Below are 22,808 nucleotides of genomic sequence, written 5' to 3' on the forward strand. Positions count from 1 at the left end.
GTCTTCAGTGCTAACAACGGGCCGCCCCGGTGGGGGATGTTGACAGTGAAGAAGGCTGCACGTGGCGGGAGCCAGGAGTATGTGGGAAATCTCTGTACCTTCCGCTCGATTTTTCTATAAACTTAAACTGCTCTTAAAAGTCCAGTCTGTTTTTTCAAAAGGAATAAAATTCTGACACATGCTACACCACGGATGAACCTTAAAAACATGCTAAGTGAAATCACGACATAGGAGGACACATACTGTAAGATTCTACTTCTATGAAGTCCCTAGATAGGCATGTTCATAGAGATAGGAGGTAGAAGGGTGGCTCCCAGGGGGCTGAGGGGAGACGGGAACGGGGAGCTGACGTTTAATGAGGACGGAGTTTCAGTTCAGGATGGTGAGAAAGTCCTGGAGATGGATAGCGGTAATAGTCCCCCAACAATGTGAATGTACTAACGCCACTGCACACCTAAACACTGTCAAATGATACACGTTATGTTATGTATATCTGACAATTTTAAAAGCTTTCAGGCCAGGCACGGTGGCTCACGCCTGTAATCCCAGCACTTTGGGAGGCTGAGGTGGGCGGATCACCTGAAGTCAGGAGTTTGAGCCCAGCCTGGCCAACGTGGTGAAACTCGTCTCTACTAAAAATACAAAAATTAGCCAGGCGTGGTGGTGTATGCCTGTAATCCCAGCTACTCGGGAGGCTGAGGCAGGAGAATCACTTGAACCCGGGAGGTGGAGGTGGCAGTGAGCCAAGATCGTGCCACTGCACTCCAGCCTGGACAACAGAGTGACTGCGTCTCAGAAATAAATAAGTAAATAAAAATAAAAAAATAAAAGCTTTCAACGGGAGAATGAAACTGGCACAATTCCTGAGCCACCACTGCCTGCCATCGTCAGTTTTTTTGTCTTCCCCATACAGAAGGCAGCATGTGCTTGGGAACCAGCTGCGCTGATTCATTGCTCTGGGGCTCTGGATAAGCCACTTAATCTTTTGGTACCCATATTCCCTGATCAGCACAAAAGCTAATTTAACCCCAGTTCCCTGGTCGTCCCTTCTGGAATGGATAGATGAGCAGTGTTTGCAGAACACAGTGAGCTTAAAAACAGGTGTCACACCCACCCTGGGCACCACTCAGATTCGCAGGCTTGAAAACGGGGGTCTCTACGGGGAGCGAGAGCGGGGCAACTAGGCATGGAGAAGCCGGGAGAGGAATCCAGAAGCCGGGGGCGCTGACGCTAGCACTTGGAGCTCCTTTAGGGAGGAAAACGGCCTTCTGGACTCCCGGGTGGCCAAAGCCAGCAGAGGCCCATAAATATTTGCTGAATAGAAATGAACTGAGCCAGGAGAGACTGAACCTGTTCATGTCAGCCCTGCAGAAGCGGCTGTGAGGGCACAGTGGGAAGTTAGGGGGTGAAACTGAGTGGAATCATATATAGAAACTAGCAGATGCCTGGCATGTGGTACACACTCAACCCTGGATGGCGATTTGATCTGGAATTATGAGGGGATGGCACCTAGAATTACATCTGAGTGCTCAACCCAGCGCTTCTGAACTTTGCACTCCCCAATAAAATGGGGAACGAGCATTCTTCCCACTAATCGCTTGGGGGCTTTATGAAACAAACAAGAAAAAAGACGATATTAACATACTTGGTAAATCACAAAGATAACCAAATTTAGTTTGAAGCGTCTCATCTTACATTAAAAACACAGTGGTTCCAGTTGGGTGAACAAAAGAACCCAGTGCTGTGGGCAGGAGAGTAGTTGGGCAAAACACTAAAAATTCCAAAAACGTACAATCTCTGTGATGCAAAACTTAATCCACATTAATGGGTTTATCCCAAGGAAAGAATTGGTCACGTAGGTACGTGATCACCTACAATGTGTAGGTACGAGGCTGTCCCTACCCAGGATGTGGGGGATGTGGGGGGGGTACAGATAATCAGATAATTAGATAATCAGGGGACATGATCATCCCCTTATTAAATTGATGCCTCTGAATCTTAATTGACAGAAAACAGAACAGCCACAACACCTTGTCATGGAAACACTTAGCTGCCAAGATAATGACAGCTTGTGATCCTATTTGGTTTTTAAATAGGTTTGGAAACAGGTAGATAGATTAGATGGATAGATGATAGACAAATAGATAAATAGATGATAGATAATTTTTATATAATTTATAAGAACATACAAAGAATCTGTATGTATCATGTATAAAGAATATATATTCTATGTATACATAGTGTATATATATACTACATATAGGTGTGTGTCATATATAGAGAGAGTGTGTCTGTATAGAGCATGAAAAGACACATGCCCAAATGCAAAATCTAGTTATTCTTAGCTACTGGTATTATGAGACTATTTTTTTAACTTGTCAAATCCCTAATTTTCCCACAGAGAATATATATGATTTGCATGATTTTTTAAGGCACATGCATTCAAGATCAAGTTACCTCTGCACATTCCCCTACCCCATCATGTTCCCTGCCCCATGACCACCACCTCCGGGACCCCAGGACTCACCCTGGACCACCAGCTCCACGTCCCGGTGCTGAGAGCCGGCCGTGTTGGTGGCCACACAGCTGTACCTCCCTGCGTGCTCCTGCAATGCTTGGTCAAGGTGGAGGCTGCCATCTGCTCGGATGGAATGCCGGCTGCCAGGTGGGAGCTGGTGGGGGTGAGGAAGCGCCAGCTTAGCCTTGGGCCTCACTCAGAGGCAGCTGAGAAAGAACCCTCAGGAAACTATGCTGCCAATCAGGCCAGTAGGGAGCAGCCAGGACTGAGAGCCCGGGGGCTCAGAGAAGGCTGAGCAGCTCTGTGAGTCCTTCCCGAGTGCCCAGTCAAGCCCTCCAGAGATCCTGCAGGGCTGGGTAGGCCTGACCCCTGCATACCCTGACCCCACCTCTCCCTCGGCCAACTGGACCAGGGTAAGCCTGACCCAAGCTGGGCCCACGAGAGTCTCTCCTGGGAATGCAGAGTTGGGAAGGCATCTCTTCGTAGCCTGCAGGACACAGGGACCCCGTGTGTCTGAGACCAGGCAGAAGAATTGAGGAAAGGAATGAGGTAATGAAAGAGTCAATAGGAGAGGGCAAACAGAAGAACACCAAGAAAATCAAATGGATATGAACTGATTGATAAGGCAACCACTGTGCGTTCAGCGCGCGCTGGTGTTTGGGGCAGATAGGAAACTGCACAGGTCACATCCCTGCTCTGGCATCGTAAGAACCGGGGAGACCACTGCATTGAGACTGGGCCTCCACTAAATCCCTGCTCCCTGGCCCACAGCACTCCTGAGGCACACGATTCGCCTGCAGAGCTCCCAGGGGTCCAGCAGCCATGACCCATCTGACAGCCGGCAGGACTTTAGAGGGCAACAAACACCATCAGTGCATTATCACAGAAGGTTCTGAAATGGGGCCAAAAAGAGGGTGGAAGGAAGAGGACACTCCCAGGAGGGGAAACAGCCAAGCAGAGATGGAGGCGTGGCTGTGACAGCCTTCTTCTACCCCAGGTGCCACCACCCACCACACCCAGAGGAGCCCAGCACTCACTGGCTGGCCGTCCTTGAGCCAGTGCCTTTCCGGGAGGGGCCTCCCAGCTAGGACGATGCAGGGCAGGGACACAGGCTGCCCCTCCAGGACCCGGACGGTGGGGGCGCTGCTGGCGATCTGTGGCGGGACTGTGGGGAGAGGAGCCGGTGTCAGCCACAATAGGTGCCCTGGGTGGTTGTCTGGGGGACAGAGGCTCCTGCTCCCCTCTCCCTCCCCAGGGAACTGGGAGATGCGTCAGAATTGGGGATCCTAAAGGGTCACAGGACCACCAGGACATTGCCTAGGATGCAGGGACACAGGTGCTACTCTTGGAGAATTTGGCTGTGGATTCATTTGTTCCAACAGATGGGCCAGGAGAGGCTCCCTGGAGGCGCCCATGGCCTTGCTGTGCCCCCTGGGAGCACCTGCCTCCCACCTCCCATCTCCCACGGCCCTCAGATCCACCAGCGAACCATGACCAGTGACGATGAGCCAGGCCTCGGCCTGGACCTTCCCAAAGACGTTTCGAGCTTCGCAGACATATGGAGCCTGGTCTCCTGGGGCCACACCTGAGGGGCACGAGAGAGGCAGGTGTGAATGCCAAGGCACACCACAGCTGCAGCCCCCATGGGCTCCAGCTCCCCAGGTGCAGAGACAGCCCCTTGGCATGTCCTCCTGGCCTTACAGAGGTTCAGGAGGGAAGGCTGGGATGGTAGAGAGGGAAGGGGTGAGGGACACTGATGGACCTTGGAAGGTGAGAAAGCCTCAGTTTGCTCATCTGTGGAATGGGGGTAATTGGCCTGTACCTTGTAGTGTGATGGGGAAGTGCCCGCCCTCGGGCCTGGCGTATAGTAAACAGTGGGTGGTGGCGTAGGCACAGTAGTAATTACGGTAATCACATGTGTGTGACATATGGTAATCATAGCTTATATGTGTGTGACAGCACGTGGCAAGAACTGTGCTAAGCACTTGGTACAGATTATCCACACAACAGCCCCATAAAGTGACTGTTCATCAGCCAGGTGGATAGTAGATTTCATGGTCGTGATTATGAACAAGGTCAGAGTACTGGAATGACTTGGCCAGAGCCACCCAGCCGAAGTGTGACCGCGTATCAGCCTCTGCTCTATGGTCAGTGCTGGCGGTCAGGGTCCTGCTCTTGGCCACCTGGCCTGGGGGTTTAGGGTGTCAGAGGCCATCCCGTCTCCCTGCCCACCCCCCACCAGCCCCAATCTCTTACTTTCAAAGAACAGCACTCCCGAATCCGGCTGCCGAGACCTACTGCCTCGCCCGGCCCCCAGCCTGAGTCCCAGAGGCTGGCCATCTCCGCGGCGCCAGGTGACCGTCGGGGGTGGGCGGCCTGTGGCCCGGCATGCCAAGAGGGCACTCCTCCCCAGCTCCACAGTGACATCCCGGGGCAGCTCTGTCAGCTGGGGCGCATCTGCAGGGAGGTGACCAGTCAACCATGCCCGGAGGCTAGACCTGCTCAGCAGTAGGTCCCCAAGGAACTGCCTCCCTCTCCTCCCCCTGTACTATTGCCCTTGTGAACCTAGGGGCCGACTCCTGTCCAGGGCTCCAGGGTCAACCTGAGCTGAGTGGCGTCCACCCCTGGAGAGCTCTTGGGATGAGGCAGAGGGAGTGACTCGTGGGATGGTGCGTGGGGTCTCAGGGGGCCTGGCTCTACCCCAGAGGTGCAGGGGAGGGAGCAGCATGCCCACTACTGGCTGTGACATCTTCCAGGAAGCCCCTCCGAGGGGCTGCAAGGTGTGTTTCTGAGTCTGATTGTGACCCGCTGACAGGAGCTGAGGGTGAGCCTTCACTTCTACCCCTGCCTACCCTCCCCTACCCCTCGCCTCCTCCCGGGCCAGACAGGCTTCCTCTTGGAGGTGTCCTGAGCTCCCCTCTGATGCTTAAGCTCCTGGCCTAAGCCAGGCCCACTTCTGTGGAGGGGAGCACGGCCTGGGGGGCCTGGCAGGACTCAGCTGCCATTTCCACAGCCCTTTCTATTGCCGCCACCCCAAATAGTCAGCGTCGTGGGGGATTATAGGTCTTCTTCAACCTCTTCTCTAGAGCTTGCCCTGTTGGCTGAACTTTTTTGGAAAGAGCATACAGAATTAAAACTTGCTTGTTATAAATAACGTGACCTTATACATTAGGGTCTGAACTGGGCCACTCAAGAGTGAAAAGGGGCTGCATCAATAGTGACCCCAGGACGACTGGCTAAACAAGGGCTGTCCTGGAAACCAGGAGTTATAAGACATTCTAATAATACACAAAGGGCAGAAATTCCCCTAATTCTTGCTCCACACACCCCAAATCCCACGCCCTTCCCTAAGGTAACCACTGTTAATAGCTTGCAGTGTTTCTTCCAAATCTCTTTTTCCCTAAGCATCATTTGACTTTTATAATCAGGAGAAGAATAAAAGAAGTTATTTCCCAAAACAGAAACTCAAGATCCTGTCTCTCCTTCAGCAGGCCACGAGCAGGTCCTTCCCTCGGCAGCCCCTGGGCACCGTCCTCAGGTCCTTGTCCCAGGCCCCTGCAGCAGGGAGGTCCCTGGCCTTTTTTTTTTTTTTAACCCTTTGAGTCTGGTACCATGGAAAAGCCTGTACCTCTTTGTTCTTTCCATCTGTCTCCAGAAATACCCTTCATCCATCCAAATCATGACATCAAATTTCCCTCCTGGCCTCAGGGATTAGGGAAGTTCCAGAGAGATATAAACACAAGTTGGAAAATTACTGCAAGGAGGAAGACGGTCTTGGACCAAACCTCAGACACCACCCTTTCTCATCGGGGCCTGGCAGCCGCCGAAGCTCAGAATCCCAGAATCCCAGAAAGCCTTTCCTTGGGTCCGCCCTAGACAAGGTCACTGTTCCTGCAGAGCCCTGGCCCCCAGGGGTGCAGCTATGCCATACCTCACCTACCCAGAGCAGAACACCACAACAGCCTACCTTCCCCAGCTGCACCCAGCCCGACCGCAGAGCCCAGCTCCAGCCTCCTGCTCCAAGGATGGTTCTGATTCCTCTCCTGCCAGACCGCTTTCAATTCCCTGCCCTCCTTAGCCCCAAACAGTCCTGCTTTGTCTCCTGACTCTGGTTTGTTTGTTTTTGTTTTTTTTTTGTTTTCAGTCAGTCTTGCTCTGTCACCCAGGCTGGAGTGCAGTGGCGCAATCTCGGCTCCCTGAGACCTCTGCCTCCCGGGTTCAAGACGGGGAAACCCCGTCTCAACTAAAAATATATATATATATAAATTAGCCAGGCATGGTGTTGGGCACCTGTAATCCCAGCTACCCAGGAGGCTGAAGCAGGAGAATCGCTTGAATCCAGGAGGGAGAGGTTGGAGGGAGCCGAGACAGCACCACTGCACCCCAGCCTGAGTGACAGAGCGAGACTCTGTCTCCAAAAAAAAAAAAAAAGAGAGAGATGGTGGGGTCTCGCTATCATCTAGGCTGGAGCACAGCGGCGCAATCATAGCTCACTGCAGCCTCGAGGCTCAAGTGTAAAGGGTACCATTTGGCATCCCTAAGTGACAGGCATGAAGACGAGCACTTATTGTAACCATAATCTCACTCGTGGCTCAGTGAACTCATAAGCGGATATCATCACAATCCCCACCTCACAGACGAGGAAACTAAAGGTCGGAGAGATGAAGGAACCTGCGCGAGGTCACAGCTTGAAGCCAGTGGCAGAGCTAAGATCAGAGCCCAGGTCTGTCCAATGCTAAAGCCCAGGCTCTCAACCACCCCACCCCTGCATCCCCCTCAGTACCTGGTGGCTGCCCCAGCCAGAACTGCACTCACCCCTCCATCTTCCTGCAAGACAGCCAAATCCCAGACTCACTGCTGTGCCCTGGACCCACGCAGACAACTGTGACTCCATGGGTCTGTGCAGCCATCCCTCCCCCTGCTAACCTGGAGCCCCCCAAATAAGGCAGGAGCCCAGGACCCTCACAGGCCAGAGCTGAAGGCCCTCTGGTCTGCCCCTCATTGTACAGGTGGGAGGCTGAGGCCCCGAGTCCTGCTGAGGTCAGGGAAGAGGCCGGACTCCCAGCCCAGTGCTCTGCCCAGGGCCTCATCTCTGCTTTCTGGCTCCCAGGTGCCTCCTCACACAGACTCCCCCGTGACCCTCTGCCGTGACTCAGGGAGGACAGCGAGCTGCTTCCGTGGCCACCGTGGCTCCACAGGAATGACCCTTTCTGCCTTAGCCACAGTCAGTTTTCTGGGGCAGGAGCTACAAGCATCCAGAGACAGGTGATGCTGTCAGCAGCACTGGAGACTCCTGGAGGCGCCTCTTGTCAGCTGACGGCTGCAGCTGCCTGTTTGTGGGGATGGGGCTATGAGTGGGGGAGCCCAGAACACCCAGAAATGTGCCTGGTGAAGGGTGCCTGCCACCAGCCTGGGATGGGGCGAGGGGACAGGAGGGGCTGCCACCTGCAGGGCTGACCATCCTTTTCTTCCTGCTCTGCCTCCCTCCCCCACCCACACATCTGGGACTTCAGCCACGCCCAGGGCAGCACCCCCACCCCCATCTTTCTCCAGCCCAGACCTTCCACTGAGCTCCCTACCCCTGTGTCCATCTGCCCCTAGACACCTCCACAACTCCCCAGCCCTCAACACAGTGCCCCCCGGCTCACCGCCACCCACCACCGCAGGGTACAGTCCCTGACGCTGCTTCCTTTGTCGCACTCCTGGCAGTGACGGGGCGGCAAGTCTTCCTCGACCTCATTCCATCCACTTCTCACTGAGTTTAGTCGTGGCGGTGGCCCCTGGCTGCTCTCCCTACCTTTCATGCTGCCCCTGAGCCACCCTCCGTGGTGCAGCAGAGGGACTTCCCAGGGCACAGGCTGGACCGTGTCTTCACCTGCCTAAGCCCTGTCTGCTACGGGCTGAACTGTGTCCCCCACAAACCCATATGTTGAAGCCTGACCCCCAGTGTGATGGTATTGGAGATAGGGCTTCTGAGAGGTGATTGGGTTGGGTAAGTCATGAGGGTGAGGCCCCTACCATGGGGATTAGTGTCCTTTTAAAAGAGATGCCAGGCAGCATCCTTCCTCTCTCCACCATAGGTCCCAAGGAAAGGCCATGAGAGGACCTGAGAGAAGGCAGAGGCTGCCAGCCAGGAAGAGAACCCTGGCAGAACCCAGCTGGGCCAGCAGCCTGATCGTCCGCTTCCAGCCTCCAGAGCTGTGAGGAGTGTCTGCTGTTTAAGCTGCCTGGTCTATGGTATTTCATCATGGCAGCCTGAGCTGACCAGGATACTGTCCCTGGCTCCCGAGGACGGCAGGGCAGAGTCCAGGTGATGGAAAGGCTCAGATGCCCTACCAGCCCAGCGTGGCTGCTGCCTCCAGCCTCAATCCCCCACTCACTCGGCTCACATTTGTAGAGAACCCTAGTACCATCCAGCCCTGGGGTATAAGGATCTGGCCAGCAACAGGCAGGGCCATCCCTCCAAGCTTGGCATATAATTGGTGCACAGGGATGGAGGGAAGAGAGGGGAGGGGGAGGGGAGGGGAGGGGAGGGGGAGAGAGGGGAGGGAGGGGAGGGAGGGGAGGGGAAGAGGAAGGGGAGGGAGGGGAGGGGAAGGGGAAGAGGAGGGAGGGGAGGGGAGGGGAAGGGGAGGGAGGGGAGGGGAAGGGGAAAAGGAGGGAGGGGAGGGGGGAAGGGAAGGGGAGGGAGGGGAGGGGGGAGGGAAGGGGAGGGGAAAAGGAGGGGAAGGGGAGGGGAAAAGGAGGGGAAGGGGAGGGGAAAGGGAGGGGAAGGGGAGGGGAGGGAGGGAGGAAGGAAGGAAAGAAGGAGCTCGTCCAGGGCAGGTTCAAAGGGAAGGGGTAACTAACTTCCTGCTTGCAGGTGAGGCTGCTGATCCACTGCAGGAGGCACTCTCAGAGCTGCGGAGGGTGACAGCACAGACCCAGGTGGTCAGGCCACGCTCCCCTCCCGGGGATTTTCCAGGGGAAAGGCCCTGGTGAAGTCAGATGACAGAGGTGGTGACTCTCCTGCCCCTGCTGCTCCCCCAGCGAAAGGGACACTGGCCTGAAGGCCCCCACTCTGCCTCTGCCTCACTGGGCATGCGGGAATGAGTCCCATCCTCACTCTGGGCCTCAGTTGACCCATCTGGAAGGTGGTAGCTCTATCTTCACCTTGGTCCCGGTACCTTACAGCTCTAGGACTCCTTATCACTGCCTGGAGAGCCCGCACCCCTAGCCTCTGCCTCCCACCCAGGGCTGTGGCTCAGAGCACGGGGGCAGGGCTGGGGGTTGCAGCCAGCTCCCAAAAAGCCCCCTGCGACTCAGCTTGCCAGGAGAAGGGAGGAGTCTCAGGCCGGAAGACTGTGCAGATGGGCAAAGCGGACCCCGGGGAGGGGTCTCCACGGCCCCCTTTCCTGAGGGAATTCTGCGATTGGGCCTAGGGTGGCAGCTCTGCTGGTCAGGGCCACGAGATGCCTTCACTCCTCTTCCTCCATAAAGAAACATGGAAAATTATATTTCATAACTGCACTGGCACAAAGACACGAACGATGCGGCTGGATTTGTCTTTATCTATTCACTATTGGTCATTTTTTTATTCCGATTTTAAAAGAAATCAAAATTAGAAAAGCATCCTGGACCCCTACAAGTGCAGGGCCTTCTGCCAGTGCCTGCTGTGCCTGATGGAGAAGTCGCCTCGCCATGGCCCCCTCGCCACAGAGCCCGGCCCATTTCTCCCCAACTCCCCTTCCCTAAGGCTGGCCGGAGAGTCTCCAGCGTCCAAAACAGCACATCTCCTTGTTCCCCAGCTCGGCCCCCGGCAACCAGGAGCTTCCAGGGTGGGACTAAGAAGCAGGGACTGAAATGAGAGGACAGAAAGAGGAGGCATATCCATTTAGTCTGGGCGCACTGGCTCATGCCTGTAATCCCAGCACTTTGGGAGCCCGAGGTGGGCAGATCATCTGAGGTCATGAGTTCGAGACCAGCCTGGCCAACATGGAGAAACCCTGTCTCTACAAAAAATACAAAAATTAGCTGGGCGTGGTGATGCGTGCCTGTAATCCCAGCTACTCAGGAGGCTGAGGCAAGAGGATCACTTGCACCTGGGAGGCAGAGGTTACAGTGAGCCAAGATCATGCCATTGTACTACAGTCTGGGTGACCGAATAAGACTCCATCCCAAAAAAAAAAAAAAGAGGACACCCATTCATTTAGAGAGGAATGAAGTAAAGCACAGGCCACAGCTCAGGGCACTGAACTCAGGAAGGGGTGCTGCCACACACAGTCAGGCAACCAGCCATGTGACGAGTCTCCCTGCCTCACTGAGCGCTGGTCAGCTCACCCAGCCTGGACACAGGTTTATGGGGGAGGGTGCCCACATGCATTGATTATTTATTCCACGCAAGCCCTGAGCGAAGCACATTCTCAGGAAGCCTCTCGAGGGCCCTATGAGCACAGCTGTGCTCCACCCTCCTCGTTTCACAGACGAGGAAAGTGAGGCTCCAAGAGGTAAATAATGCAGGCAAATACCAGTGGACCTGGGCATGGGGCCTAGGACTCCTGACTGGCAGATGCCAGGCTCAGAAGATAATCCACCAGTGCCTCGCAGGCTGGTCCACAAGTGCAGGCCCTCCTGGCACAGAGGAGTAGGGTGCCTCCCTTCCTATGCCCCAGACACTACCAGGAAGCCAGCTCCCAGCTCGACAGCAGGAAGCGGGCACAGTACACACCCGTTCCTGACCTCTGCCAGCCTGGCCAGGAAGGCTGGACCACAGCTGCCACCCAGATAGGCAGGAAATTCCATTTCCCACCACTGCTGCCAGACCAGACCCACAGGTGCTGGGCCATTGTCCATCCCTTCCCTGACCTAAAGTTAAGGCCAGAGGCCACCAATGGCCCAGAAACTCTGCCACAGTGACATGGCTCCGAGGTCAACAGCAGACAGGCGAAGGAACAGGTCTAGGTGGGCACTCAGCCTGGATCCCAAAGAAATACAACTCTGGGCCAGGCACAGTGGCTCATGCCTATAATCCCAGCACTTTGGGAGGCTGAGGCGGGTAGGTCACCTGAGGTCAGGAGTTCGAGACCAGCCTGAACAACATGGTGAAACCCCGTCTCTACTAAAATTACAAAAATTAGCTGGGCATGGTGACACACGCCTCTAATCCCAGCTACTCAGGAGGCTGAGGTGGGAGAATCGCTTGAACCTAGGAGGTAGAGGTTGCAGTGAGCCGAGATTGCGCCACTGCACCACACTGCAGCCTGGGCAACAGAGCGAGACTCTGAGAAAAGAGAAAGGAAAGGAAAGGAGGGGAGGGGAGGGGAGGGAAGGGAAAGGAAGGGAAAAGAAAGGAAGGGAAAAGAAAGGAAAGGAAAGGAAAGGAAGAGAGAGAGAAAGAGAGGGAGGGAGGGAGGGAGGGAAAGAGAAGAAGGAAGGAAGGAAGGAAGGAAGGAAGGAAGGAAGGAAGGAAGGAAGGAAGGGAGGGAGGGAGGGAGGGAGGGAGGGAGGGAAGGGAAGGGAAGGGAAGGAAAGGAAGGAAGGAAGAAAGAAAGGAGGGAGGGAGGAAGGGAGAGAGACAGACAAGAAAGAAAGAAAGAAAGAAAGAAAGAAAGAAAGAAAGAAAGAAAGAAAGAAAGAAAGAAAGAGCGAGCGAAAGGAAAGAAAGAAAGAAAGAAAGAAAGAAAGAAAGAAAGAAAGAAAGAAAGAAAGAAAGAAAGAAAGAAAGAAAAGAAAGAAAGAAAGGGCTCTGCTTCAAATAAGTCAGATGCTGAGCAAAGGATGACAATGCCCATCACATCACAAGGTGCGCCCTCCCTGGAGCACCCTATCTGCTCACCCAGAACCTCTAATACCAGTGTCAACAGCTGGATCACAGCTCACGTGCCACAGGCCTTCCTTCTTTCTTGATCACACAACGTCTCATTTTGGCAATGAGGAGCCCAAGGCTTAGAGAGGGGAAGCAGTGCCAGGCCCACTCTGCTGGTGAGCATCAGACTCAAGGCCAGGGGCTGAAGGTGCAAGACCCTTGGTTCAGATCCCACCTCTGCCACTCACCAGCTGTGTGATCTTGGGCAAGGCATGCAACCTCTCTGTACCTTGTTTTCCCATCTGTAAAGGGGATGATGATCGCTGCATCTCCAAGGGTTGTTGTGAGGGTTACATGAGCCAGCAACAAAATGTGCTCTGAGCTGGTGCCAGCACCTGGCGAACACCCTAGAAGCACCGGCTCGTGTTTCCGTGGCTGTCCTTGTCAGGCTCCTGAGCCCATGGCCCAGCCCAGCCTACCCAAGAACCCAGCCACAGTGGAAAAGTCTGAGCACACAGCCCTCCTCCTGAAAACCTCTCACCAACCCCCTCAGGGCACAGCCCAAACTCCTCCGCAGCTCCCCAGGCGGGGAGTGACTGGTACCAGGTGGCAGCCATCCTGCCGCCCCCTCCCCACCCTCTCTCTGCCTCACTTCTCTTGCCAAGGGGAGGGCTTCACGTGCTGTTCCCTCTGCCTGGAACACTGTTCCCCAGCTCATCATCTTTCTGGGTGCTTCTGGTTTCAGTTTAGACATCACCTCCTCCAAGAAGTCTTCCTGGGATTAGCCTTCTCTGGGCACCCACAGCCCCTGAGGATGCAACTTCCAGCCACTCGGTGCCCTGTGCATGCTCATTGCCTGTCCTCTGTTCTCTCTGCCCTAGCTCATGAGCAACACAAAGGCTGATGCTGTGTCTCACCTGCCCTGTGTCCGCAGCACAGGGCCTGGCACACGAGCACCTGGTGACCCTGTGTTGAAGGAATGAAAGACGGAAGAAGTGAACGAAGGCTAAGAGCACCCCAAGCCTGAGAGGATCTCAACCCTGAGACAGCACAGCCCCCCCCCAGGCCAGACCCTCCTATCTATGCCTACTCCACTCAGAGCCTGGCCCGCCTTGGGGGCTCCTCCGCTGCCCCAGCCAGCCCTGGCCCAGCCTGGCCCATTCAGCCCAGACCAGCACATTCTCGATTCTCTGCACTTCCCTAGAACTCCAGCACCTGCCTCTCTCGCCGTGGCCTCGGCAAACACCCAAAGCCTGATCTGTCCCAGCTCTGTGTGCCAAGGAGCTGTGCCCACAGCTTCCAAGCAAGTCCCAGTGCCAGGAACTCCAATATGGAACGGAGACATCCCGGAAGACACAGCTGAGGCCATGCACTGGCCACCAAGGAATTTGGACTCCACATCTGCAGCAAGTGGATGATCACCCCTCTCCCACTATTTACTAAGCAATCCCTGTGGGCCCAACCCTGTGCTAACAGGCCTGATTTCACTGAATCCTCACAGCAACCCAAGGAGGGGAGTAGTACAGTCAGCCTCACTTTACAGATGGGAAACTGAGGATCCATGACATGACCAAGGCACTTAGGTGGGGACAGAGACAAGACTGGAATTCAGGTCTCATCCCGAGCTGAACCAAACTGTCTGCGGTGGGCCTCCAAGCTGGTCCCAGAGATCCCCACCTCCTGGTGTTCACACCCGTGGGTAGCCCCCACCTCCTGGTGTTCACACCCATGGGTAGCCCCTCCCACACACACTGCACCAGGGTTGCTCTGTGGGACCAAGAGAATAGGGCAGAAGGGATGGCTTGTTACTTCCAAGACTGTGGCTTCCCTCTGAGATTCTCTCTCTCTCTCTCTCTCTCTCTCTCTCTCTCTCTGGGAGCCTCCTGCCAACAACCCCATGAGTGAGCCTAGAGTGGATCCCCTAGGCCCAGGCAAACCTTGAGATGACTGTGGCCCTAGCCAAGATATTGATTTCAATCTCAGGATGGACCCTGAGCCAGAATCACCCAGCCAAGCCACTTTCAGATTCTTGATCCTCAGACTGTGAAATAAATACTTATTGTTTAAGGCACACAATTTGGGGGCTATTTGTTACCCAGCAACAGCTGATGCGTGCACTGCCTCACTTGGACTTCCCCTGTCCCCACAGGCTCAGGATCCACATGATGCCATCTACACCGGCCATCTGTGTGGGAGAGCTTCCCCTCCCTACTCAGAAGCAGGCAGAGGGCTGGGACAGGGGAACGGGCAGGGGAGGGGGAGACAAGGTATACACTCACGTCCAACCGCCAGCTGGATTTCTGCAGAGGCGTCACCCAGCTCATTGACAGCTCGGCAGGTGTAGGTGCCAGCATCCCTCTCCTGAGCTGCCGGGATCCGCAGCTTCCCAGAGCTGGAGCCCTCAGGGGCCAGGATCATTTCAAGACCCTCTGGACCAAAGAGGAAAAAGCATCAGGCCGGTGTCCCTGGTACCATGGAGGCCAGGGTGGGAGGTGGGAGCCTGACCCTTGGCTCCTGCAGTTCCACAAGGCTGGGGCCTGGGGGACGGTGGGTGGAAGCAGGTTGAAGCCCCAAGGTCAGGACCCCTGGGTCCAGTCCTACAGGGGGTTTGGGCCTTCCCTCTGTTGAACAGGGTTGGGGCTAAGCCAGGCCCTGCATGACAGGCTCATCACCCAAGAATTCCATGTCTGGACCTCCCCACTGGTGTCCACTCCTCCACCCCAGGTCCAGGCTGAGATCTGGGTCAGCTCTGAGAGGGCTCTGAGAGGGCTCTGGGGAGCCCTGAGCCCGCCGTCATTTTTCTTTGTTTTCTCTTTTTCTTTTCTTTTTTTTTTTTTGAGACAGAGTCTTCCTCTGTTGCCCAGGCTGGAGTGCTGTGGCATGATCTCGGCTCACTGCAACCTCCACCTCCCGGGTTCAAGCGATTATCCTACTTCAGCCTACCAAGTATCTGGGATTATAGGCACACACCACCACACTCAGCTATTCTTTATATTTTTGGTAGAGACAGGGTTTCACCATGTTGGCCAGGCTGGTCTCGAACTCCTGACCTCAGGTGATCCACCCACCTTGGGCTCCCAAAGTGCTGGGATTACAGGTGTGAGTCACTGTGCCTGGCCCCTCCCTCATTTTTCTTGCCTGACTTCCCTCCGCCCCTGAGGCCTGATGGACACACCTGATTCTAACCGCCCTTTCACATTTAATTTAATTTTTATTTTATTTATTGTAGTTAAATATGCATAACATAAGATTGACGATCTGAACCATTTTTAGGTGTGCAGCCAGCTCAGTGGCATCCAGTACATTCACACTGTTGCGTGGCCATCACTGGCCTCCACAGAACTGTTTGCATCTCCCCATATAGAAACTCCATACCTATTCAACACTAACTCCCTGTGTTCGCCTCTCCCCAGTCCCTGGCGAACACCACTCCATCTTTTCGTCTCTATGAATTTGACGTCTCTAGGTAACTCACATAAGTGGAGAGTATTTGTCTTTTTGTGTCTGGCTTCACCTAGAATAGCGTCCACCTAGCAGGACATCCATGTAGCACATGTCAGAATCTCCTTCCTTCTGAAGATGGAAGAATATTTCATGGTAAGGCCGCCTTTTAAAGCGGGGCTCTAGGGCTGGGTTGATGGGGGTTTTGGCCAGAATATGCAGTGAGGAAGGAGTCCAAAAGCCTGTGCCACCCACTTGCTGGTGACCCTAAAAAAAAGGCTCAACTCTGAGCTAATATCACCTGCCCTGCCTTTCTTAGAGTCAGGGTGAGGCTCTGACAAGGTTCCAGGCAGCTGCTGCAAGGAATGGGAAGGGACAGTATTGCTGACCTCGGTTGATCCTTGAGAGGGAGGCCAGCTCCCAGAAAGACCTAGTGCGACCCCAGCACCCGTCCGTCAAACTCCAGCCTGGCAGCAGGCACCGTGAAAACGCTCAGCCCGTGACCTCAGGGCCTCAGGACAACTCTGTCATTATTACTGTCGTTTTCAGATAATCGCATTATCGTCGGCACTATCACTAAGAACGCCGAGCACCAGCACATGTGCCAGGCTTGTTCTAAAACCTTTGCACATATGGCCAGGCACAGTGGCTCATGCCTGCCATCCCAGCACTTTGGGAAGCCGAGGTGAGTGGGTCACCTGAGGTCAGGAGTTCCAAACCAGCCTGTCCAACATGGTAAAACCCCATCTCTACTAAAAATACAAAAATTAGCCAGGCCTGGTGGTACACGCCTGTAATTCCAGCTATTCCAGAGGCTGAGGCACGAGAATCCCTCGAATCCAGGAGGTGGAGGCTGCAGTGAGCTGAGATTACACCACTGCACACCAGCCTGGGTGACAAAGTGAGACTCTGTCTCAAAAAAATCAATCAATAAATAAAACAAAAAAATAAAAAATAAAACCATATGTGCGTATGAACTCATTTAATCCTCATGCAACCAATCTATCTTTGATTTTCCAGATGAGGAAACTGAGGCTCAGAGGTGCCAAGTCACGTGCCCAGGGTCACCCAGGGAAGCCGGAAATCAAATCTGGGCCTGGCTCAGTGCTGCTCTGAATACCTACATCAGCTGTGTCAACACAGGCTGGGGGTGAGGGTGGGGAAGCTGGAACCCACCAGCTCTGACACTGGCTGGGGGTCGGGGCGGTGGGGAGCGGAACCTGCCAGCTCTCTCCAGACTCCTCATTCAGGACACCCCCACCTCCGCCCAACCCCCTGCTTTCTGGAAAGCTGTTCCTTCAGGGCCCCTCCCCACCAACACACCTCGATACCAGATGACTCGGGGCGGGGGGACTCCAGACGCCTCACACACCAGCACAGCCTCCTCCCCAACGGCCACCAGCACCACGGCGTTTACAGCAGAGATCGACGGTAGGTCTGCATGGGGAAGAGATGCAGAATTTGGGACCAATCCTCAAAGGTCATAAAGAAAGTCTTCCACAGCTTCAGGGAGCCCTCTCCCTCATCCCAACTCTTGCCACCCCGGCCTGCTTGCCGCCCCTGGAGCACCCCAGGTTCAATGCCCCCTCTTGGTCCCTCCACCTGCGACCCTGTTCCCATAGTGACCCTAAGGCAAGGGTCACTGCTTCAGAGAGGTCATGACCGAGTCCTGGGCATGACAGCCGCTTCTCTCTCGCCCCCAGCACACGTCCCTCCCTCGCACCAGGAGGCTCCCAGTTCTTTGCAGCACCTTCAGCATCGAGAAGCATCCCATTGGCCTGTGTGTGCCTTCTCCTTAGAATATAAGCTCCACCCAGACAGGGACCATGTGTCCACTGCTACGCCCCCGGTGCGTGACAGGTAAATGCTCCATAAATACTGATGGACGGGAGGGAGGGAGGAGGGAGGGAAGGAGGCCCCTCTCCTGCGATGTGATGCTCGTGGCCCGGGTACCTGTGTAGTAGAGGGTGACTGTCTCCTGGTCAGTGCCAACCTCATTAGTCGCCTGGCAGCTGTAATTCCCAGCATCCTCTGGGGCTACCCCCTGAATAATCAGGGTTCCCTGTGCGTCCACATGGATTCTAGAATCATGCCATAGAAACACATCGGGTCACACAAGGGGTTGCTCCACAGTCATCATTAATAACAAATTCACTAACAATGCCACTAGCGACGACCATTCTGTACTGATGGCTTGCTCTAGGCCTGTGCTAAGCACTTTATGTAAATTTAATTCTCGAGGCTCAGAGAGGTAAGATGACTTGCCCAAGGTCACACAGCCTGAATGGTGGGGGCGGGACTCGGGCGCAGGTCCGCACAGCCTGAATGGTGGGGGCGGGATTCGGGCGCAGGTCCGCACAGCCTGAATGGTGGGGGCGGGACTCGGGCGCAGGTCCGCACAGCCTGAGCTCCTGAGCACGGAGCCCACACGGTGGCATTCTCATGTTTCCAAAGTGATCTCACTCTGGAGTCTCAAATGATCCCAGGAGCAAGAAAGGCAAATTCTACTCCCCCATTTACAGGTAGGAAGGCCAAGGCCCAGAGAGGTCTCCTGGGAGTCCTGTCCACCTGCTGCGAGTCCCTGAGATTTGTGTCCTGGGCCCCTCACCTGCTGTCCTCTTGTAGGGCTTGGCCCTCACGGCTCCAGGAGATGTGGGGTGTGGGGTACCCAGAGGCTGAGCAGCTGACCTTCACCTCCACACCTTGGGAGAAGTGCTGGGAGCTGGTGTGGATGCTGACCTGTGGGGCCTCTGTGACTCAAAAAGTGAATAGGTGAGGATGAGCCCATCAGAGCAGCCGTGCCATCCCATGCACCCCGCCCCGGACTCTTCCCCTCCCACCATCACAGATGGGCAAGACAGAGAAAGCAGAACCCAGATGGCTTCAATCCCCCGGGGGTGGCTTCTCTGGGAACTGGGTAGACCAGGCGGCCACTGAGCACATCCCCAGGCCACATGGCAGCTGATTTTCCAACAATCCCAGCCTGGAGCCCTGTGCTCCTGGAACATCCACTCCAGGCTGAGTGCTCTGGAGAACCTTAGGGAGATGTCAGGCAGCTGCCAGGGCTGGGGACGGCTCCTGTCTCCAGTGACCTTGAGGTTGACCCCAAGGCCTGCCCTACTATTGGCCTCAAGCTTAGGTTCTAACCTGGCCTTTTGGAATCTAAGAACGACAGGCTGGTCAGACTCAAACAGAGCTCACAGGCCTGCGCATCTAGAAACAGCAACCACAGCCCTCCCACACTGGCAGCAGACACAGCTGGTGGATCCCCTCCTTCCTGCAGAGCCTAGACACAGCCTCAGAATCCTGCCCAACACACTCCAGCAGCCACTCAAGAGCCGCTGGCACAAGAGAGAATGCTTGTTCAACATGCTTGTTTTTACACTTGGGGAGGAGGCTCTGTAGATTCTGGGATCTTAAAACTCCCAGATGGGTGCTCTTGGCACTGCCTCCTCCACCCCCATCTAGTCAGTGCTGCCCGATCTCTGCCAAATACATCTGACCTCTGAGCTTCCGCAAGGTTCCAGTATTCAGTCCCTGCCCTACATATTGGGCAGGGTGCAGTGGGGAGTGGGAAACAATGGAGGGGCTCGATGGCACGGAAAAAGGACAAGACACAGCAGCAGAAATTTAAGTCAGATATAAGGAGGAACTTCCCAGCAGTGAGAGCCATTAGACTTTGGCTAGGAGGCTACAGAATTCTCTCTCCCTGAAAGTTCAAAAAACATTGAAAGGGCTGCTATTGCCTGCCAGAGACAACATCTGAGCAGAGGGAAGGACTCAGGGCTTCTGGGGTAAACACTAGGTCGCATGTTGAACTAGGGGAACAGCAACAGCAGAATGAGCCTCACCTCGCACCAGGAGCCAGACGGATGCCCTTGTAACCCCATTGGCGTTGCTGGCCACACACTGGTACCTCCCGCCATCTGTGGGGATGATGCCACTGATCTCCAGGGACAGGTCAGCCAGCTGGGCAACTCGGCCTGTCGAGGCCGGCAGGACTCGCCAGTCCCGGACCCACGTCAGGTTGTAGGAGGCTTCGCCTAGGACCCGGCAGGATAGGACAGCAGTCTCCCCTGGGGACACGGTCACATTGGGAGCGGGGACCAGCTGCGGCGGGGGTTCTGCAGGGACATGAGCACAGGAGGAACCAAGGGGCTGAAGCAAGGGAGGGGGTCATCTTGCAAGCCCTGGTGCTGCCCAGACCTGGGACCCTACCCTAACCCCACCCTGAGGTACAGGTCCACCTGAACCAGATCGTTCAGGACATGTCAGCCAGCAGCATGGGTGACCAGCATCTGCTCACCATCAGGCATCACCCCCGTGGGAGGTCACTTCTCCCACCACCATTATACACCCGCCAGGGGCTGCACGGTACACGCGTGCTCTCCAAATAACAGCCAGTGCAACGTGCAACAAGCCGGACACCCATCTTCATGCCTCCAAGCTGAAGATGCCACGCTGAGGAATAAAGCCTTGGAAGTCTCCAGCCAGAGGAAGAGAGTAACGTGTTCAAAACAATTCTCTGTACCAACAGCAAGACTATTTATAGCAGCCAAATATGCCCCCAAGGAGGAAAGTGCTAAGCAAACTGCTATCTGGATAGCAAAAAGCCACAAGAAGTGGCAAGATCCGAGACTGCTGAACATAGAAAAAAAAACTAAAAGGAAGTAAATCAAATGGCAGAATGGAGGGATTACAAGTTATTTTGATCTTCTCTTGGACTGTTTATATTTTTCCAGCCTTCCTACAAAGAGCATGTGTAGTTTCTGGCTATGTAGAGTGACTGATCTTTCCACGCTTACGGGTTCCTTTTTTTCTCTACAAAGCAGCTTGCGTTCGTAATTTTTTAAATAAAGCCAATTTCATTTGGAGACAGTCTGTGGTGTTTCCAACCTCCCCAGCTCGATGGCGCCATCCTGGCCGGGACTTGGAGGCACGAAGGTTGTCCCGACCACGAGATGGATGGCGGCCCTTGAAAGCCGAGCCCCAAGAAGTCAGAGTTGGGATGAAAGCTGAACAGGGCAGGAAGACCCAAGCCGGGTCCTCAGCCTTCCTCCAGCGGAGACCCACAGGCCATTCCTGGGTGAGACAGCCCCAAATGAGGGGCAGCATGCAGGTGGCAGCCTGGGCAGCCAGACCCGGGATGACGAACAGTCCCAGCAGCTGGCTGGAGACTCGCCGGGAGGAAATCCTAGAGGGAAGAACCCAAGAAGAGGGTAAGGAAGGGGTACATGGAGGGACCCAAGGGACTGACCTGTGACAACAATCTGGGCCTTTGCTCGCCCGGTCCCCGCCCTGCTGATGGCTGTGCACTCATACATGCCCTCCTCAGCCTTGGAGGCCCGCGGGATCTCCCAGCTGCTGTTTCCCGACTCCCTGCAAACAGGGAACAGCAGGAGACACACAATCACACTGACCCCCGGTCAGGGTCCCCCTGGTCTTATCTGCCCCTCAGGGACTTCAGTCCCCTGAATCCTGCCCAAAGGGGAGACCCCAATTCCTCTGTGAGATACGGTAAGAAGACGTACACAGCCAAGTACATGGAAATTCCATGACACACTGTGTGACTTGGAGTCAGGCCCTTCCTCTCTCTGAGTCCTGGGCTCCCATCCTTCCTGCCCTGACGCATGGGTTGAGTTTCCCAGGAGCTGAGGAAGCCCCCGGCTCCTTCACCAGCTGATGGCCCAGCAGTGGTGGGAGTCTCAGGGACAAACTCTTCTCCATCCCCGGCTGCACTGGAAGTCCCAGGCTGGGCTGCCCAAGAGGACAACGACAGAGGCCAAGGTCTCTCTCTCCTGCCACCCACTCCCCTGAGATCCCTCCAGGGCCTCAGCAGCCACGAGCCCTGTGGCTGGGGACAACCAGCTGCCGTGGGCCACTCACTGAAAGTGCCTCTCTTCGCCCAGCCTGGCTTCACCTCGCCACAGCTGCAGCCGGAAGGGAAGGGCGCTGTGCACCGAGCAGGAGACCAGCAGGGGCTGGTGCAGGTAGCCATGGATCCTGGGGGCCATGCTGACAAGGGGAGCGCCTGTAGGTGGGGACCAGGACTCAGAATGTCTCCCCACCACTCCCTTGCCACACCCAGTGACACAGAGACCCGTAGGGATGCACCAGCAGCCAGGAGGCCAGGATTCAACCCCTGGCTCCACTATTTGGTGGTCACCTCTCTAAGCTCAGTTTTCACCTCTGCAAAATGGGGTGATCATGGTACCATCCTCATCATGTTGTCCTGAGGAGCTGGTGAGAAGTGGTGCATGGAGAACTCGGCACAATGCGTGTGGCATCACCAGCTCCCCTAGGCACAGCTCCTGGGGCTTTTGTGGTTTATTAGACTATTCAGTTTAAGGTTGGCCAGCCTGGACCAGGCCCTTCCACTGCACCATCTCAACTGTATGAAATCTGATGAAATGCTACCAACTAGGATTAGGCTCCCCAGGGTATGGGTGGGTTTGTGTAATTGCTTCTCTGCCTAGAACATCAGTTTTACCCAAATTTGTTAGAAAGAAGCCTTTTCATTTAAAAATGAGCCCACCAGTCCAGGCGCGGTGGCTCACGCCTGTAATCCCAGCAGTTTGGGAGGAGGAGGTGGGCAGATCACGAGGTCAGGAGTTCAAGACCAGCCTGGCCAACACGGTGAAACCCTGTCTCTACTAAAAATACAAAACTTAGCTGGGCATGGTGGCGCCTTCCTGTAATCCCAGCTACTCAGAAGGCTGAGGCAGGAGAATTGCTTGAACTGGGATCCGGGAGGCAGAGGTTGCAGTGAGCCAAGATCACACCACTGCACTCCAGCCTGGGCTACAGAGCGAGACTCCATCTCAAAAAAAAAAAAAAAAAAAAAAAAAAAAAAAAAAAAAAAAAAAAAAAAGCACAGCTAGAGAATGGGTATAAATGCAAAATTCACACACATTTTTGAGATAAAACCAGAGACTTCAATAAAATCTCATAGCTTGTAATGAGCCCCATGGGACCCCTCCCTGGCCTGAGCCTGGTCTTGGAGTGACACAGTCTCTTCCCTTGGCTATTGGAATTACTTCGATGGAGAAGTCTGAGAAACTGCCC

The 22,808-nt window shown here is 55.0% G+C and overlaps 1 protein-coding gene and 1 long non-coding RNA gene across 7 annotated transcripts in view; one reads left to right on the forward strand and one right to left on the reverse strand.

The window, feature by feature from the left end:
• The window catches only part of HMCN2 (hemicentin 2), a 172,615-nt gene that overhangs the window by 111,979 nt on the left and 37,828 nt on the right, over nucleotides 1-22,808 (reverse strand). For 5 of the 6 annotated variants that reach the window (XM_055270698.2, XM_055270694.2, XM_055270700.2 and 2 more), the window contains 11 exons: nucleotides 21,630-21,774; nucleotides 21,001-21,122; nucleotides 19,595-19,867; nucleotides 18,352-18,493; nucleotides 17,697-17,824; nucleotides 17,067-17,180; nucleotides 14,582-14,731; nucleotides 4,775-4,975; nucleotides 4,008-4,103; nucleotides 3,556-3,683; nucleotides 2,528-2,672 (listed from right to left, as the gene is read on the reverse strand). In XM_055270698.2, the coding sequence (XP_055126673.1) occupies nucleotides 2,528-2,672; nucleotides 3,556-3,683; nucleotides 4,008-4,103; nucleotides 4,775-4,975; nucleotides 14,582-14,731; nucleotides 17,067-17,180; nucleotides 17,697-17,824; nucleotides 18,352-18,493; nucleotides 19,595-19,867; nucleotides 21,001-21,122; nucleotides 21,630-21,774 (1,644 nt within the window). The remainder of the gene's footprint in view (nucleotides 1-2,527; nucleotides 2,673-3,555; nucleotides 3,684-4,007; nucleotides 4,104-4,774; nucleotides 4,976-14,581; nucleotides 14,732-17,066; nucleotides 17,181-17,696; nucleotides 17,825-18,351; nucleotides 18,494-19,594; nucleotides 19,868-21,000; nucleotides 21,123-21,629; nucleotides 21,775-22,808) is intronic. The other variant, XM_055270699.2, reaches the window with a different exon arrangement.
• Nucleotides 17,879-20,545, forward strand: LOC134736152 (uncharacterized). The gene is made up of 3 exons (XR_010119948.1): nucleotides 17,879-17,994; nucleotides 19,566-19,769; nucleotides 20,056-20,545. It is a non-coding gene; the product is annotated as an uncharacterized lncRNA (long non-coding RNA).

The sequence above is a fragment of the Symphalangus syndactylus genome, chromosome 3, assembly GCF_028878055.3.
Source record: "Symphalangus syndactylus isolate Jambi chromosome 3, NHGRI_mSymSyn1-v2.1_pri, whole genome shotgun sequence".
Classification (NCBI taxonomy): domain Eukaryota; kingdom Metazoa; phylum Chordata; class Mammalia; order Primates; family Hylobatidae; genus Symphalangus; species Symphalangus syndactylus.